Genomic DNA, 19,247 nt, shown 5'->3' on the forward strand with positions numbered 1-19,247 from the left:
ATTCCATCATTTCTTGCTTTCAAGATTATTAAAATTGGATGTGTTTATGCCTGACCGCTGTTTTTAATTGGTGTATTTTTCTCCTTTTTCTTGTATTTCTGCAGGATCTGAAAAAGCCTTTTGATAAAGCCTGGAAGGACTATGAAACAAAAGTGTAAGAATCTTAATATATTTAATCAGCCGCTTTTTTGTAGCATAAGCACCGATGAGAAATTATTTTACGATATAAAACCGGCCAGTCTGTGATGTATGTGGTCTATGTGTGGATTTGTTGAAACTGTGCTGTTAAAATCCTCATTATATGTAAACGCAGTCGTCATTAGCTGCAGTCTGAATTTGCCCTGGAGTTTGTGTCTAACAGAAACGTGCAGTACTGTTTGTGTCTTGTCCCTTGCTGACTTGTGACTGTCTCGACTAACCGCTCTCCCCCTCTAACCTCACGCTGTGATCTTCTGTGTCAACACATCCTCAAACAACGTGAATAACCACGCCTTGCCATCACCTTTTTTTCCCACCTTCACGCCGACACGCCATTTGCATTGACGCACCATTGTGATTTTGCATGCAAAGGATACATGTGATTTTTATAGCATTTTCATATATTTTACAAGCTGCAAAGGACATTCTTTACTGAAAGGGTAATACATTTTCTTCTCCAAACCAACCCGATGAGACAGTACAGACTTTGTACTGGAGCCGAGAGTTCAGCCGGATGCTATGTGACTGTTCCTGACCCCCCCACCCACCCCCCACCCCCTCCCACCCTCCCCTTATGATTTGACTCCATTGATGCCCTCTGTCTGCTATCAATGGAGCCCAGTTGTCTGCCTGATTGAAAAATACCCGTACACCCCGCCATATCCTGCTGCTCTTCCTCCTCGCAGCTGATCGGTCCCGTGATCATATCTGTGATCTCTCTGCTGTCCGCCGTCCAATAACAGACTCCTTTCATATTCAGAGACACAGAGAGATGAAACTTTGAGAAATCTGGCCATAACACAGTGTCGACCTCGGCTGCCCCGGGCCGGTTTGCGGGCTCTCTGCGTTCGCCTCCCCCGTTTCGAGTTGTGTTTTCAGTCTCAGCGAGGGGGGCCATCTCACTTTTCAGTGCTGTCTGTTCAGGAAGCGTGCTGAATCTCAAATCCAGTGACTTCTATAGTCTTTGTAAATCACTTAGTACATTAACAAGGTCACATATGCTGCCGGAAAGCTCTGTCTTAACAAGTAATTTGGTGTCATATGCAGTCAAAATGATTTTTTTTCCCCAGAACAAGTGAAATATGCTAGTCAGATGAGATTATCTCACTTGTTTACACTGCTGATGGACTTAATTCCAAAAGTTTTCTTGAATAATTTCCTTGATACTTGTGGTGAACCCTCTTACTCCGGTTTGCTCCAAGAAAAATCCTGAGATAAGTGAAACTGGAAGCAGTTGGGATTATCTCATTCCACAGGCAGGTTTTTTTTTTCACTACTTTTGAGAAAAAACAAAATTTTAGCTCTAAATATCAGACTAAATGACTTGTGATGGAAGTTTTTGCAGTGTATTAAGCATTTTCACCTTATTTCACAATTGAGTATTCTCTCCCTGAACTGTCTGCACTGAAAAAGCATGAATTCCCTGCCCCAACAGCTCTGTCAGTTTGGCTGGTGGCCAAATAGCCTAGTGAACATGTGTCTGTCTCTTAGTGCCAACCCTGATAAAACTGTAACTCTGTCAGGGCGGCGGATTCATGAGCCGACTAACAGTATATATGCCATCAGCGGTACGGATATCAGTTTAAAACCCAGAGACTCTTTGCTCAAAATAAAGAAGCAGATACATTCACTTTTCTCTTGAAGGAGACCATAATTTACTGTGCAATGGCTGGAATGGGAATTGTTTTTTTGTTTTTTTTTTTTTGTTTTTTTGGCCACTGAAATTTTTATTGCTGTTCTGTTCAACAAAAATAGCGTAAACCAAGTTTTTCTCTGTTTTTATTACTTCCCCTCTCCTTCAAAGTGGTGCGACATCATGAATCACAATAAAAAGGGAGCCAAAGGTTAATGGAGGAAGCTTGTACAAATACTTAATAATTGTATGTCATATTAGATCAATAAAACAGTATTTTTAAAGTTGGTTCATAGAGTTGCACCACTTTTGATCCAAGCTTGTTTGGATTCAGTTATTTCTGTTTTGGAACGGCCTTTTTTTTTTGCTCTGTGGTTAAACTAAACGTCGCTGCAGTGTAAGAAGTGTGAGGAAGCAGCTGAACATCAGCATCAGTCTTGACGGTCTGACACTGTGGCTATAGCCTGAACCGAGCGCATGAATGAGGTTGGACAGCTCTCAAACCTGAACCCAACACAGCAAGAGCACACACACACACTCACACACAAAGACAACACACACTCCTCCCGTCTCTCTGAGAAGAAGCAAACTTGCTGCATCCTTTTTGTAGGGAATATGCTGTTACAACAACAGCATATGGAAAAGAATGCCCTGTTGCATGAGAAATGGTGCCTCCCCTCCTCTGTGTGGTGTGATTTTCCTGATTGCCTGTGGTGGGGGGACATGCGGAGTTTGTGTGTGTGTGTGTGTGTGTTTTTGTGCGTGCAATGTTACCGCGGGGTGGCACGGTGCGCTCGTTGACCCCTGTGATGTCGCTTGTCGGCCAGCACCAAGATAGAGAAGGAGAAGAAGGAGCACGCCAGGCAGCACGGGATGATCAGGACGGAAATCAGCGGGGCGGAGATCGCAGAGGAGATGGAGAAGGAGAGGAGGTTCTTCCAGCTGCAGATGTGTGAGGTGTGTCGGACAAGCACAGTTTCCAATTTTTGATTAGCACATTTTCAGCGAGCGTCAACCTGCGATAAAACATGCATCATAAAATCTAACATGAGAAACATAATCCCTAACTTAGTGATGCTTTTAACGGGAAGAAAATGACTGAAGTATGATCATTTTACAATCTGCATATTTTAATCTATGCCAAACCTCTCTTTTTCTTTTTCAAAGTGGGTCTATAGCCTTTTGGAATTTAAACCTTAAACCTTAAACTGTGGGCAGACTTTTGTTCCCTAAAGATGAAAGAGAGAAATTATGCTCTGTGGCCAGTACCTTTTTATGAAGTTTTACATGAGAGAGGTCTCTGTCTTTGAGGTGTGATAATTTGCGATAAAAGCAAAGTATTAATATCAATTGGAGCATGTTTTCAAAGCCTTTAGTAGCGCGCTCCCCTCTGACTGACCCTAACTTACCCCTCTATGCAACTGTATCTGTATTCCACACGTTAACAGTACCTCCTCAAAGTGAATGAGATCAAGATCAAGAAGGGGGTGGACCTGCTGCAGAACCTCATCAAGTACTTTCACGCACAGTGCAAGTAAGAGACACAGACGCACAAATTCATCATCTAGCTGGTTATTACCTTTTTGTGTGAACTTGAGCTTTGGTCATTTTCATGTTTCATCATGAATTGAAGAGGACTATGGGTTGAGAAAATTCTCTGAGCCTCTTTTTAAACCCCCTTTTGGAGCTGCATTGGATAAATTTTTAAAAAAATACATAGTGGCCAATCTGAAAGCAAGGCTGTTTTTGTTTTCTTGGCTCCTGACATTTGGGAAATGTAAGATTTTCACCCGGCAGCAACCATATAATTTCATATCCGCATATATTTTGTATGCCCTCCTGTCAATTTGTTGTTGCTCTAGTCATTTTTATGAGGGAGTAGGAAACACTGAGGGGTGACAATGTGTCACTGTTGATTTGGGATTGTTTTCATGAGGACCCTCGAAAACTAGCTGTCATAACTGTCACACACACACACACACACACACACACACATGCTGAAACCCAGACACACTCTCAGATGCAGACCCACGCAGCTGCTCTTTGTGAACCTGCTGCGGCGAGAGCTGCACTGATGCGCTTCCTGTTCAGTTTCTTTCAGGACGGCCTGAAGGCGGTGGATAACCTGAAGCCCTCCATAGAGAAACTGGCCTCAGATCTGCACACGGTGAGCGCACCAACGCTTTTCTCTCATCCTGGTGTTTCTCCTCTCTGCTGTGTGCGTCCAGTGATAACCTGAGGAATGGAGATTGAGAGTGGGTGCCAAGGCCCTTTAAGTGATGCTTGTGTAGAAATTTAACCCATTCAGTCTCTATGGGCCCTTGAGCATCCCAAGCAATACAATGATGACAGTGGCAGCAGATCTGAAGCATTATTTGCATAAATAACTCATCAGATTATCTTATCTTGACATGTAGGTGCTAAAGCTGCTTTAGTCAAAATCGCTGAGCAGTAAATCAAGTGTGGACTCAACTAAGTACAGACGAAACTAAACACGACCAACACAGGGAAGAGGCGCTAATGATTGAAACTGCGGAGTCTGTAACTGTGTGTTCAGACCAAACGATGTGTTACATGCAAAATCAATGCAAAGACGGCAGTAGATGTGAATTTACAAATGAGTATTTACATATCGCAAATGACGTGTGAAATTTGCATCATTATTTATTTTGACGTCCTTGATGTGATTAAACTTTGGAATACAGCATCCAAATATCATTAGGGTTGCCATTGGTTACCAACAGACACTGTCATAGTTATACAAAGTAGCGTTTGCAGGCTAATGGACTCCTGCAGTCTTTTAACTCTGTCATTTTCCTTTCTATCCTATTTTTTTTTTTATCCTTCCCTCACATCAGATAAAGCAGGTGCAGGATGAGGAGAGGAAGCAGCTGTCTCAGCTACGAGACGTCCTCAAATCAGCACTACAGGTGGAGCAGAAGGAGGTAACACACACACACACACACACACACAAACACGCTCACTGACACATGGTGCAGCCTTCATTGGCCTTTCAGTGTCGAAGAGAATGTTTGCTATTTTCACTATCAGCTGTTTTCGTTGTTCCCAGGTTTGCTGAGGACGCACACACACACACACACACACACACACACACACACACACACACACACACACACATACACACACACTTGGGGTGCAGCACTGTGAATTATCTAGCTGCCACTTTGTCTGTACTTTTTCAACTCAAGTATCCTGTGAAGAAATGGCCCTAAGAAAACATCTTAAGTTCAAATTCTTGGGAGAAAAAAAAGTGTGCTCTTTCATTTCATATATGAATTGTTATTTTCTACTTCAGTTCAACTCTGTCACCTGACTGAATTGGACTGAAGTGAGTTTGAACTGACCCTGGCCCGACAGTAATTGAACAATGTGTTGCAAAGTCTCATCTGAAGAATGTTCTCTTTTCTCCTCTTCTGCCTCCGACTTTTGTGAAACAAGTCTAGGAGAGTAAGTGGATTTCTTTGAAAACTCTTTTTTACTGTGTTTTTTTTTCTTTCATTCTTTGTTGTGCTGTGTCTTTTGTAGTAAACGCTTTACATGAATGTTTTTCCCCCATTTTTAGTGATGTTTTAGCCTCATGATCTGTGTGTTTGTTCAACACGTTTCAGGCCTTTGGTTTTTACATCAGTTCTGTTTTATTGCAAGTGACTTTTTAGTCAGAAACGCTTTGAGCCGGCGCTGCAGGCCCGCTCTTCCTGGTTCTTCCTGTTGACTGTGTGTGTCTGGTGATAACAGTGACTGGCATGGCGGGCTCCAGTCCCTAAAGCCCCGTTAGTCGCTCTTCAAAGGTCGTCCTCTCCATTTCCTGGAGCATTTCCTGGCAGGAACTGACATCACTCATGCCAGATCCTGCCCGGCGTTTGGTCGTCTCTCTGGTCCCTGCTGTTGCTTTGCAGTCAAACCTGCAGAGCAAACGATATCTGCACGTGAACATTTATAAAACTGTGTCCAGTTACGGAGTTAAATGATTTTCCATGTCTCTCAGAATTGCTGCCAGCTAGAATCCCCTTCACACGATCAGCAAAAGCATAGATTACTGACGCGTGGCAGCAATCTTCTCAGAAATCCTCCCGGTTTTCAGTGCTGAAGCAGTTGGGTTGAGTTGAATTATCATTTCAATAATTTATTCATGTTTTTAGTCATACATCTGCTATAAATGCCAAACATTTGCTGATTACAGCTTCAGTAAGATGCGGGTTGTCTTACTTTTTCTGTTCATATCTTTTTAATATCAGTACTTTTTTTTTTTTTTTTTTTTTTTACTGCTGGTCAAACTAAGGAAGCAATCTGAAGATGTTAGGCTCTGCTTGCTTTCCATTAGCATCCGTCGTGATGTTTTATACTTCATGCACTAAATGATTAATTGCTGAGGATAAAAATTAATTGTCAGATTCATCAGCAGTGAAAATAATCATTAGTTGCTGCCCTGTTTCATGCACATCCTCAAATGATCAAAGGAGGTCAGAAGAGGACGGAGAGGTTGATTTGAGGCTCCAACTGTGCAGCTCCGGCTGTTTAATGGAACGTGACTAGAGTTGTGTTGTTGTCATTCGCATCACAGCTGTGACTTAGTTGCTGCGGTGCCCGCTCTGTGTGTGTTTTTCCCAGGATTCCCAGGTGCGGCAGAGCGCCACCTACAGCCTCCACCAGCCGCAGGGCAACAAGGAGCACGGCACCGAGCGCAGCGGGCACCTCTACAAGAAGAGTGATGGGTGAGTGGTCACAGTAAACATTTAGAGACTGAAATAAGGCTGCAACATTTTTTATTACAGAAAGGCCTAAAACAATGCTTTCGGATGAACGAATGCAACTATTGCTCTGTTCTTTTGATAAAAAATGAAGAGAGAGCGAGCATCTCCAAGCTTTGTACCACATTTTCCCCTAGACGTGAACACACTGCTCAGCTAATGCATGTGCTTTGTGTATGAATGGGGAATCATGCTTGTAACGTGTAGTCATATTAAATATAAAAGTCTCTTCTCTGTGTGTGAATTCACTCAGAGGTCACTGTGACACTGTGTGTGTGTGTGTGTTGCAGGTTGAGAAAAGTGTGGCAGAAGAGAAAGTGCACAGTAAAGAACGGATACCTCACCATCTCACACGGCACAGTAAGCAAATCGCATCCTGTTTTCCAGGATTTTTTCCACGTCGAAGCTCTGTGTGTCTTTTCCCGTCTCTCTGCTCTGATAAGCAGAGCTGTGCGGAGGACCAGCGTTCATCCGAGCATATGGATGTTCTCATCAGATACGGGCGAGTAGAACAGCTCTTATCTTACTCGCTCGTAAACTCTGATGCACAGCACGTGCGCACAGACGTAAACGTACGCTTCATTCAGTTTTCAGCACTTTGCCGCGTTACAGATGCAGCGGCCTTCTCCCTAGTCTGTCATCATCTTAAGCCGTTAGCCGTGAATTCATTAACACCATGAAGCGGAGAACACAGGCCAAGCTGGCAAGTTACCGCTCCTCTCGCATCGCTGCCTCGGTTCGCTTTAGCCAAGCCTCCGTTGACCTGATACCTGTTTTTTGTCCCAAATGGAGATTTAGTTTTCACGTCTCAGTTCACTAATGCAGTCCATCTCCCACATCGCTGCTTATCAGATGTTTCTGCTCTCATAGCCATCAGATACGGTTAAAATACTCTGAGTCATTTGTCTCTGTTCCACCTCCCAATACACACACACACACACACACACTTCTGCTCTGTCCTCTTTCTCAGCCCAACCGGCCGCCGGCTAAACTCAACCTGCTCACCTGCCAGGTGAAACATAATCCCGAAGAAAAGAAGAGCTTTGACCTCATATCCCGTAAGTTTATCCCTGTGCCTTTTCCTTTCCACTTACTGCTCAGCTCTCTCTTCCTCTGTTTATATAATGTCCACCTTATCTTCTAGTCCTCCCTCATTGCATACGGCCTCTTTTCTCTCTCGCTCTGCCCCCTGTGTCTCTTTGAAAAGTGTATTTCTACAATGCATTTCCATTAAGGCCTGACCAAATCAAACATCACCACATCTTTGAGCAAATACCTTGATATTGATTCTCTGACATTGTAGGGAAGACCACTAAGATATTTACACACAGAGTTTTTTCATAATCAGTCATTAGTAACATGGACATGATAACCAAGCAGCTAGAGTCTAATAATTAACCCAGAAGAGTTAATAAGTTCAGGAATTTGCATCCCTTTTCTGTCATGCAGCCTTTAAAACCTGAAACCCCAGATGATATCTAGTTTCATATCATGATATTGATAGAATATTGATGTGCCGCCCAGCTCTAATTCCCATTAGTTCTGTTCAACCCATCTGCGGCTAGTTATTGTATTTTATATTGTGGTTAAAGTTAGAAAAAAGAAAGCCAAAGAGCATCAGATTTATAGAATAATAAGCACAATCCCTTGACACGTTATTCTAATGTTTAGTTTGGCAACAATAAAAACAAAACTCAGTGGATTATTGATAGTTATTGATGGTTTTTAGCAGCACAGGCCTCAGTACAGCCACTGGCCACTGCAGATGAGGCGTCATTGAAGTTGCTTAGATACAGTTGTTTTAAAAATAAATCCTATTCACACAATAAGAGCAGGGAAGCCGGCTTTGCTCGCTTTACATGCAGGTCTATGCTCACGCCGACGTGTCAGAGTTAAGCTTTGATGCTGTCTTTAGGGAGTTTTTTACTTCATCTCTCTGACTCTTTGATTAACGCCCTCCTCTCCTCCTCTCCTCTGTCACTCGTTTCTTTCTTTCAGATGACAGAACGTATCACTTTCAGGCCGAGGACGATCCTGACTGTCAGATGTAAGTGCCTGTTCCTTCCCCTGTGTGTGTGTGTGTGTGTGTGTGTGTGTGTGTGTGGGAGAGAGAGTGCACACTCACTTTTGCGCCAAAGTGCATCCTGTTTACCACCTCGGTCACTTTCCACACACACTTCCTACCTCACACCCACTTATAAGCTTGACCTTGTCTGCACCTCCCATTCCAATTTCACTTCCCTCCTCGCTCTCTCGCCCTTTATTTTTTCCTCATGCCATCCTTCCTCTCTCTCACAATCCTCCCCGTCATTTTCTTTTCATTTGCTTTTGATTTCCCGCACCACGTCCCCCCTCTTTGCCGTCTCCCCACCTCCCACTCTCTCTCTCCGTTCCTTTATCTTTTTATCCTTCCTGCTCACATTACCTCTTCTCTCCTTCCTCTCTGTGATGATTCTGATTTTGCCTCACTCCGTCTCTACCTGGTTTTCTTCCTTCCTTGCCCCCCCAACCAGTTGGATCTCGGTGCTGCAGAACAGTAAGGAGGAGGCGTTGAACCAGGCCTTCAAGGGCGACCAGCACGTCGGGGAGAACAACATCGTGCAGGAGCTGACCAAGGCCATCCTGGGAGAGGTCAAGAGGATGACAGGCAACGACGTGTGCTGCGACTGCGGGGCACCCAGTGAGTGGGGAAAACCTGACCTCACTAACCGATTGATCGCACTAAATTAAGGCAGCCAGAATGCAAAAAAAGATATCTTCACACTTTCCCTTAGTGTAATCTATCCATCCATGCTAAAAACAGCAGCAACAGGTTTTTCCAAAAACAATAACATGGAATCCCGACATTATCCTAAGTCCTCTGGGATGATGAGTTTTGTTGGGAACTATTTCCTGCAAAAGAAAATGAACTGTTTCTCTGTCTCCAATGAGTAAGAAAACATATTTTTTTGTCTTTTATTGTTGTTTTTTTTTTGTTTTTGTTTTTTGTGTTAAGTGTTCATCTAATACAGATTAATGTTCTCTTTAATCCCTTGATTGCTTGGCAAAATTGAAAACATTCATATGGTCTGGATGCTCTGTATTTTTGGGAATATCTAAGGATGACTTTTAAGTCTTTATTTCTCATGTTCAACCTCCTTGAATGATTTTTTTTTTCCCCAGTCCCGTCAAATTGCTGCCTGCAGACGTGTTATACTGTTATGCAGCCTATAAGGAACTCACACACACATTCCCACACGTGCACACAGAGAATCTAGGCCAGACTTTGTTACAGTTCAGGCTGGTCACTCTGCTCTGGCGTTGTGCAGTATGAGATAGTAAAATGCCCCTCGGCCAGCTGTTAAGGCAGCAGAGCCGTGCAGCTTTCTGCAAGGACACATCAAAGTGTGCCAGCGCGCTTTAGAAAGTACTGTGGCTGTGGCGCTTTTTGCCCAAGGACACTGTATCACCTATTTACCAGTTCCCTCATGCATCCTTTACTTCTGTCCTTCCCCACTTGCGACTTTCGCTCTCCTTTTCCACCGCTGTTTTGTCATTTTTTTCCTTTCTCTCTCTCTCTCTCTCTCTCTCTCTCTCTCTGTCTTACTCTCTCTCTCTCTCTCTGTCTTTCTCTCTCAGACCCGACGTGGCTGTCCACCAATCTGGGCATCCTGACCTGTATTGAATGCTCTGGGATCCACAGGGAGCTGGGGGTGCACTACTCCAGGATCCAGTCCCTCACCCTGGATGTACTCAGCACCTCAGAGCTCTTGGTAAATCACATCGAGCATCCGTCTTCTCACTGAGTCACTTCACGTCCCCAGTTTTTCCAAGGGGTTTGACTCATGCTATTGTATTGATTTCCCCGCATAAAGCTCTCCAGAGGCGGGATAAAAATGTACCAGAGGCGCAGGGAAGGAAATGAGGAAGAGAGGGATGGGTAGAGGAGGAATGAGGTAGATGCGGGTGGGGAAAGGAGACCAGCGACGCCCTTGGCCTCATTCTCGTCCTCCCGTTCGTCCTCTGAGACGGTGCACGGTGCTGAAAACCTCTGGAAGTCCCTGCACACAGAATAGTTGACATTTTGTTGGGCTTTTCTAATCGCTGTTTGGTGTGCAGATTTACGGCCTGCGGGCGGCTTGGGATTAAATGCTTCCAGTCGTGATTGCTTTCCTCCTTGTTAGACGCCAGTTGTGCTAGCCGCAGCGAGACGGGCGTTATGCAGTTCCACAAAGCGCGCCCTCCAACACACACACACACACACACACACACACACACACACACTAACACACATTCAGGATCTCTGCTAGGTGATGGGAGCGTGAGTGGAGCTGGCAGAGTGATGAAATGGTTTTGAAATATAAATGCATCGAAAAGTTGCTGTAGCACCAAAGATGCTCATTTACACTCAAATGGAGTCTGTTGCTGAGGTTTTTGTTTTTTGCGTGTGTGTGTGTGTGTGTATATGTATGATGTGTGTGTGTTCCACAGCTGGCCAAGAATGTGGGGAATGCAGGCTTTAATGAAATCATGGAGGCCTGTCTAAGTGCTGAAAATGTGGTCAAACCCAACCCTGCCAGTGACATGTAAGTAGTCCCTCCAATTTCTCTCCTCCACACTCCTTCTCTCCTCTCTCTCTTTCGTTCCTGTAGTCCCTCTTTCCACCTTTGATCCCCTCCTCGCCTTCACAACCCTCTCAGTCAGGCTCAGATTACACTCGGCCCGAGCCAATCGAAGACTGGAGACACCTCACTGTGACCTATTGGCACCTTTAAACCGATCAGGTTTTTCTTGTTTTTCTTTCTCTTTTTTTTTTTTTTTTTTTAAATGGGTCAAGTTGTGCGTGCAGTCTGGGGGAATGTTGAGCAGTGGCTGCGCTGGCATCGTTATACCCCCTTAATGAAATCCAGGGACACTATTTTATCATACACAGGTGCCTACTAACATTATCGTGGTCACCAAATTGTCATAGATTTTTTTCAGAATTGAAACTTGTCAGTCATGTTATTCAAAGAAAAAAAATACCTCAGTTAATGCAGTCAAGAATACAAACTGAACGGACTTCTCGCGTTCCATATTATAACAGAGTGTGCAGTTATAATATTCATTTCAGTGCATCATCATGCATAATGTGCAGTGGTCTTATTCCAGTTAGACCTGAGCTGCCAGCTGCCTCCTGTCTTCCACCACACCCTCTCTTTAACACTTGGATGAATGGGTAAATGAATGAGTTTTGCTTAACTGAGCAGAACCTTTTATATGGTAATTTTTTTATGAGCATTTATTTATATTCTTATTGGTGCGTTGCTTTTTTTCCTCTCTCCCCTTTTATTGGTGCGAGCAGGCAGGCGAGGAAGGACTTCATCACAGCCAAGTACACGGAGAAGCGCTTCGCCAGGAAGAAGTGTCCCGACGCGACGTCCAGGCTGCACACGCTGTGCGACGCCGTGAAGGCCCGCGACATCTTCTCCCTCATCCAGGTCTACGCCGAGGGAGTCGACCTCATGGAGCCCATCCCTCTCGCCAACGGACACGTCAGTACTCCCTCAGCCGCGGGTTTAAGTTCATGTTGATGTCGAAACCTTCCATCCTCACTCTGAAGAGCTTGTCTCTAGATAAAAACTGAATCCCCGTGTTTGTAATTCAGCGCTTATCTTCTACCTGTGTGTCTGGCTGGGTTGAAACACAATGTTTTGTTTTGTTTTTTTTACCGTGTGATTCATATTTACCAGAAAAGGGGTGTCCCAGTGTTTCTTTAACCAAGAGTTTGACTGCTGACTCATGCTCTGGTTTTGCATCTCTCTCTCTTCCTTGACTTTCTTTTCCAAAGAAGTCATATTCTCAGAGGTATTATGCAACTGTTTTGTTTTTTTAATTCCAGGAACAAGGGGAGACAGCGTTGCATCTGGCAGTCAGGCTGGTGGATAGAACGTCTCTTCACATCGTAGACTTCCTCACTCAGAACAGGTAGAAAAATCGACAAAGCTGTGAAGGGTGAAAATTTTCTTTGTGCTTCAGGGTTCTTTGATTATATTTTTTTTCCCAAAATGCAGAATGAATGAGTATAGTTTCAAAATCAAGTAAAAAGACAAACTTTTTGTTTCGTAGAGGAATTTGGGGGTTGCGTGTGTGTGGGGTGTGGATCCAGATGAATGGCCTAATGGAAAGAAGAAAACCCAATTCTAATATTTTAGACATGACTGGATCGGTTTGGCAAAATTTGGAGGGATTCTGCGCTGCTGAAAAAGCAATTAAAAATTAAGTAAATGTCAAACTTTACTCTCCCACCACTGGTCCAATTTTGCTGCAGTTTAGACGGATGCTGCATCTTATTACTGACTGGCCCGAGAGGTGCCTGTATCATTCGTAGGTGATATAATATAATCCATCCAATCCATCCCATTCATTTTCCATACCTGCTTATTCCTAATAAGGGTCATGGGGGGTGGAGCCTATCCCAGCATGCATTAGGTGTCATATTATACGATATACGATGTATGCCTCGCTTGCATCATATTTGTTAAACCTTAGATTTTCCAAAATGTATTTTCACAGCTGGGTAGCAACACAGAGGAAAATGGATTGAGCTCATTTTCTGATTTTTGTCTCTGTCCTCGGGTGTTAATCTGTCAGTATGTGACATCTGTTGGAATAAATTAAGATATGCAGCGGGGAATGGAAGCTGGACAGGAAAAACTGAGGCTTCAGTGTAAACATTGAACATTGTGATATATAAAGTTTTCCTCTGTGTGTGTGTGTGTGTGTGTGTGTGTGTGTGTGTGTCTGGCAGTGTGAATCTGGATAAGCAGACGGCCAAAGGCAGCACGGCGCTGCACTACTGCTGCCTGACTGACAACAGCGAGTGTCTGAAGCTGCTGCTGCGCGGCAAGGCCTCCATAGAGATCGGTGAGGAAACGCACCAGCAGCACCATAAACCGAACATGCAGTTAGCGTGATGCTGAGTCCTTCTCTTTTTTTTCCCATCTGTGTCTCTTTCTTTTATTATTATTTTTATTCATAGTCCGTCAATCTGTCTCTCTTTCAAACTTTCATTCTCAAGTTCTCTCGCTTGCTGGTCACACGCATACACACAAACACACAACTAGACTCCAAAGAAATAGCTCTGGAAACATGGTCTCTTTCTCACACATTCTTTTTCTCTCACTATCATTCATTCTCTCTCTCTCTCTCTCTCTCTCTCTCTCTCACACACACACACACACATGCACACACCCCTTGGACGAAATCTTCCAGGCGTAGTTCCCAGAGGTGCGGGCTTTGCCAACAGACCCTGACAGCTCTTTCTCACAACACTAATCTTTCTGCTCCGCTGTGACGTCAACAAAACAACAAGATGGATAGACAGAGAGTGAGGGAGAACGGAGAGAAACCAGAGACTTGTTTAGTGTGGGAAACAGTCTAATTATACATTTCTCACATGGCAGTCGATGGAAGAACAAACTGTCTGTGTGTTTGTCCCTGTGTGGCATGTGGAGACAGCAGTAATTACACGTTTCTGTTGTTCCCTCTCAAAGCTAATGAGGCTGGAGAGACACCACTGGACATTGCGAGGAGGCTGAAGCACCTACAGTGTGAGGAGCTGGTGAGTTCCCTCTGCTGATACGGTTTAGATTTGATGCGCACCCGCAGACAGATCTGTGTCAGTCATTTTCGGCGCGTGTGAATTTGTTTGTGTGCCTCTGTAGCTGAACCAAGCGCTGGCAGGGAAATTCAACGCCCACGTCCATGTCGAGTATGAATGGTGCCTGCAGCATGAGGACCTGGATGAGAGTGACGAGGATCTGGATGAGAAGGTGAGAAGGAATGCACAGGTTTTTTTTTCATAAGAATGAATAATAAACGGCATTTATACAGCGCATATACTTAAAGTTAGTCATATACAGTTACTGTGGGATGAAAACAAGACAATTCAGCTGCTTGCACCAACTGATCTTGTAAATAGCAGCCTTTATGATTGACAAAAAGCAACCTAGTGAATGTTGCAAGAATACCTGAATTTGTTTGTCCTTTCTACCTTCAAGTTCATACACCTCGGTGTTGAGGTGTGGCAGTGACATTTTTTTGTTGACTTTTTCAAAGAAAGAGAAAAGGGAAGTGGTTGCAAGTAAAGACGTCAAATAAAAACATAAACAAAACAATACTAAAACATGAGGGAAATAGAAAATAATAGAGGTTTATTAGGTGTAATGGCCCATGATATAATGGCCCTGATGGCAAAAGTGCATTCATATATACCTACATATATTTACAGTTGTCCCTCACTATAACGCGGTTCACCTTTCACGGCCTCGCAGTTTCGTGGATTTTTTTTAGTGCAATTTTGCATGCTTTTTTTTTTTTTTACTGGACTTATTTTTTTTTACGAAGGTTTGAACTTTGAGAGTGTTTAAACAAGAGAGAAAAATGAGAAAATGTTAATGCCTGTCTGAGACAAGTGTATAAAGTGTGTAGTGAGGGGTTTTACAGCCTTAAAACATCTCTAATAATTGTAAAAAATAAAGCTGACTACTTCGCAGATTTCGCCTATTGCGGGTTATTTTTAGAACGTAACTCCCACGATTAACAAGGGACCACTGTATATACACACAATAAAGACTGGGCCATATGGACAGACCTGGTGACATCAAAAGCAGAAGCAACACAAGATGCAAAAGTGAGGAAAATAAAAACATTATGCGGAAGCAAATCTGAGGTGCTTTAAAGGATGATGCTGTATTTAATAACAGCCTAAGTTCTTCATTTGGGACATCCCAGAATCTAATGGCACCAAAGGCAAAAGTGCAGTCATATATGCTGAGGTTTACCCAAATACACACATAGGGTCAGCCAATATGGACAAATTCAAATTTGAAAATGTCTTTGACAGAATACCTCAATATTGTTATTATAGGGGTCATAGGTGTGTATCTAGTAAGTTCAGAAAATTACCTCCCTTTACCGTAATGCAGAAGTCATGTTATCTAAAATTATCTAGCCTCATGATACCGATGCATTAAGCCTGTTCACACCACATTTTTGATCTATGTCGCCCCTCTGCTGACCCTCTGCCCGTCCAGCCCAGCCCTCATCGTAGAGAGGAGCGTCCGGTCAGCTGCTACACTCCGGGCAGTAACTCCCACCTGCAGCCCAGCCCCGCCTCCCTGGCCCGTGACAACATCAACCTGGCCAAGGACAAGCAGCGCACCTACATGCCCAACCTGGTCAACAACGAGACCTACGGCACCATCCTCAACACCAACCCGCCTCAGCCCGGCCTGCCCGCCACCACCTCCGCGCCGCCCCTGCCTCCGAGGAATTTGGGTAAGTCTGCAACGGCATGTTGACTTTGTAAGGTTGGCCGAGACTTCCATCTAACAAAGATATGGAGTACACACAGCAACAGAGCGATAACAAAACAGACAAAATGCAGATTTCTCCATTTGTAGTCAAACTGAAGTACATTTAACCTGAGGCAGATTAGATTTTTTTATTATTTTAGCTGTGTGTTAAGAGTTTAGACACATAAATGGAAAGATAAAAGGGTGATAGAACACAATCCAGCTGAACCTGATGACCTTTCTGACACTTATCTAACCCCATTGCCTGTCTTTGGAAGGGATATTTATAAAAAATGTGCCCTGCTCGATCAATCTCAAAAGAGGAGGTCTCATTTGAGCTGTATCTGTGATAGCGAAGCCTCATCTGACCTCGTGTCTTTGGAAGCCATGGCCGTTGTATTAATTAGTGTGGCACTTTGACCCACTTCAGCACCACAGAGATTTCCAGGTAGCAAAGCAGGAACAATCTCATCACAGGAGGAGGGATGGGCCACTTTTCCAGAAAGTTCTTGACCTCTTTGCTGGCCACATACAGCTGAATGCTCTTATAGAATAAAAGCCACTAAAGCAGAGGTGACTTTACATGCACTTGAATCTGTTACAGCAGCAAGTGTGAACTGTCTCCAGGTCTCAAATGCACCTGTATGGCAGCGGGTAGAATGAGCAGAGCTGAACGGTTAGATGGTGCTGTTGGGCAGAGCTTCAGTGTCATGGGTGGGAAAAAAAACAAAAGATTAGGAATGTGTGACATTATCTGATGATTTAAAAACTCCTAATGGCTTTGCTGATGAATCTCTACCTGCCTGCTTTGGAAATCGTTCACCATGGCCTGTTAGAAGCCAGCCAACTTGCCGCTCGTCCACTACCGTCAGCCCTTAATAACATTAGTGGCTGTCTGGAGCCTTGCCAAGAGAGCAGAGGAGAGACAAACGCCCCTGGTGCCCACCTCGCCGCGGCCCCCGGGCCCAGCGTTCTGCACATTCCTTCTCCCCGTTTACTGTCTCTCTCAATTATGCTCAAACGGAATCAGTTTGACTTTTAAAGTGGACGCTCGTTCTGGGAAACTGTAATGCATTCTCTCGCCCCTGCTGCTTCTTTTCATCTTTCCACTACATTACTGTAACATGATCTTTTTCTGTCCCCCTCCCCTTATCACTGTTTCATTTTTGTAATCACTCTCTCCATCTCTGTCTCAGTCCAGTTATCCGGTCTGGGAGGGATCGGCCAGTCTTCAGCGTCCTCCAGCTGGAAGCCTGGCTCTTTAGACCTGGTTGGGCGACAGAGGTCATCCTCTGACCCCCCCAACATGCACCCACCTGTTCCCCCCATGAGACTCACCTCGACTGGAGGTACGAACCTCACCTGTCCCACTCCAGCTCTATACACCGCCAAGTAAAGGGAGATTTAGTGGCAACTGTTTACATACTTTGTTTGGCAATCAGATCTGATTTGGTCCAAGCCAAGGCAAACTGTGGCCCTCATGGGGCTGAAGCTGCCAGTCTGTAACATGTGTCACCTAAAAATGGACATTTGACACTGTTTTAAATGCTTGATGTCTAACCAGTTCATTTAAAAAATGGTCTTTATTGTCTCTGTGAATTAGGTGATTTAAATGTGCTACTTGTATCATTTTAATGGTGATAACTGATTGCTTAGACGTAAATATAATTTCTGTGAACAAATTAAGCCATCACTGAGGAGCCTCTGTTTGCTTCTACACTGCCTCATGTGTCCATTTGATGGACAATGTGCTGATCTGCTTTATGGCACAAAACCGGAAGTGAGCTGTTCTTCCTTGGGTAACATCTTATTTGCAACAAGAAGCAAAATGTGGCCTTAATTTGAGCAAGTGCAAGCAATCTTAACACCGCTGACGTAAGTTGAAGGATATGGGCTCTGTACGGTAACAATGCAAAGGCATCACAGTTAATTTTGGCAATGATATATTGATACATACAAATAGCTCACATAGCATGTGTACCCTGGGTGGTCAATTAAATGTTTTTCTTGGGGTTTTTTGTCTTTCTCACACTTCCTATACTAAGATCTGTTCAAATTCATGATGAAAAATGTGCAAAAATGTTGAAAATTGAACAGGTAGGGAAGACTTTTTCATGACCTACTTAGTAGTGTTGTAAAAGTGACTTAGACCTGTGGTGTGTGTCTGTGTGTATTGTGTGTCTCAGGTCTGGCCCCTCCTCCTGTGGCGAAGACGGTGAGTGTGATGGAGGCCATGGGCATGCAGTCCAAGTCGGGCCAGGGGCCGAGCGGCCCGTCAGGGTCCAGAGCGGTGCCACCCAAGTCTCCTGCAGGGTAAAAACACACAAATGCAGCACACACTAAATAACAGTTTTGAGGCGCCTGCAAGCATTAATTAACTCAGAACATGATAATGTCCAGACACAAGGGTTGTATCTCTCTCCCAGCGATGTCCAGCTTCATCTTATCCTCATCAGTCACAACGGGAAAACAATAGATACATAATTAGCACTTGCAATGTGCATCTCCTCAGGGATGTGTATTTTTCTCATGTAAACTCGAGTCTAGTGATGTGTTGCTCCTCTCCCCAGGAGAAATGAGGCTACATGGTTGCTTTTTAGCTGGTTCATTAGCTTCCAGGCTGAGCTCCGCTTCCAGCAACACAAACTATAACTCTCTTCCATGGTTGCCCTTTTTTTGTCTTTTTATATCCCACAGGGCTGCTAATGGCATTATAAATCTCCAAAAGAGTTGTTCTTAAGCCTTACAGATCGATTTCTGTTAGAGAGGTGTATATGTTGTGTTTGAGTTGATTCCCTCGGCAACTAAACTTACATATTTTGTTCCACAGCAATGATAAAAGCTTCGGCCGAGGACCTCTGAATCGAACAGGATCCATTGAAAGACCAGGTGAGTAAACAGATAATAGAGACAGAATAACACCCCATCTGATTTGTGTCTGTCCAGTCTGCAGAAAGTGTGATAGCACCACAGTGAGATTAGCGTGTTACGTGCAAGTTGTTTTATTATCTGTCAAGTCCTGTTTCTTCTGGGGTTCAGTGGAAAGTTTGTTTTCACCCTGATGTCATTTCCTCTTCCTGTTCCAGCTAAGGAAGTGCCAGGATGTCCCCAGAACTCCATAGGTCAGTCTCTGCCTCCGGCCCCCATGCCAAGGAAAGCCTATCCCGTGAGTCTTTTTATTATTTCTATCAAGATCATCCAGCAGACTCACCGTTCAGCGCCTGTTGCATCTCATCCAAATCACTCTGTTTTTTGTTTTTTTTATTCAGTCTTATGCAATTCTGATGCACACTGCAAGTCAGCCTATTGTCTCTGTGTTTCCAGTGTCTG

The 19,247-nt window shown here is 44.0% G+C and overlaps 1 protein-coding gene across 3 annotated transcripts in view; it reads left to right on the top strand.

Annotated features, from left to right (window-relative positions):
- asap2a (ArfGAP with SH3 domain, ankyrin repeat and PH domain 2a) overlaps positions 1 to 19,247 on the top strand; it is a 61,989-nt gene that overhangs the window by 38,953 nt on the left and 3,789 nt on the right. For 2 of the 3 annotated variants that reach the window (XM_030082122.1, XM_030082123.1), the window contains exons 5-27: positions 105 to 154; positions 2,659 to 2,788; positions 3,280 to 3,365; positions 3,923 to 3,998; positions 4,690 to 4,776; positions 5,291 to 5,299; positions 6,461 to 6,564; positions 6,891 to 6,960; positions 7,571 to 7,658; positions 8,599 to 8,647; positions 9,114 to 9,280; positions 10,219 to 10,352; positions 11,071 to 11,165; positions 11,924 to 12,113; positions 12,461 to 12,546; positions 13,370 to 13,485; positions 14,115 to 14,182; positions 14,286 to 14,393; positions 15,657 to 15,900; positions 17,114 to 17,266; positions 18,104 to 18,230; positions 18,748 to 18,806; positions 19,004 to 19,083. In XM_030082122.1, coding sequence (XP_029937982.1) covers positions 105 to 154; positions 2,659 to 2,788; positions 3,280 to 3,365; positions 3,923 to 3,998; positions 4,690 to 4,776; positions 5,291 to 5,299; positions 6,461 to 6,564; positions 6,891 to 6,960; positions 7,571 to 7,658; positions 8,599 to 8,647; positions 9,114 to 9,280; positions 10,219 to 10,352; positions 11,071 to 11,165; positions 11,924 to 12,113; positions 12,461 to 12,546; positions 13,370 to 13,485; positions 14,115 to 14,182; positions 14,286 to 14,393; positions 15,657 to 15,900; positions 17,114 to 17,266; positions 18,104 to 18,230; positions 18,748 to 18,806; positions 19,004 to 19,083 — 2,376 coding nt within the window. The remainder of the gene's footprint in view (positions 1 to 104; positions 155 to 2,658; positions 2,789 to 3,279; positions 3,366 to 3,922; positions 3,999 to 4,689; positions 4,777 to 5,290; positions 5,300 to 6,460; positions 6,565 to 6,890; positions 6,961 to 7,570; positions 7,659 to 8,598; positions 8,648 to 9,113; positions 9,281 to 10,218; positions 10,353 to 11,070; positions 11,166 to 11,923; positions 12,114 to 12,460; positions 12,547 to 13,369; positions 13,486 to 14,114; positions 14,183 to 14,285; positions 14,394 to 15,656; positions 15,901 to 17,113; positions 17,267 to 18,103; positions 18,231 to 18,747; positions 18,807 to 19,003; positions 19,084 to 19,247) is intronic. The other variant, XM_030082124.1, reaches the window with a different exon arrangement.

The sequence above is a fragment of the Myripristis murdjan genome, chromosome 22, assembly GCF_902150065.1.
Source record: "Myripristis murdjan chromosome 22, fMyrMur1.1, whole genome shotgun sequence".
Lineage (NCBI taxonomy): Eukaryota > Metazoa > Chordata > Actinopteri > Holocentriformes > Holocentridae > Myripristis > Myripristis murdjan.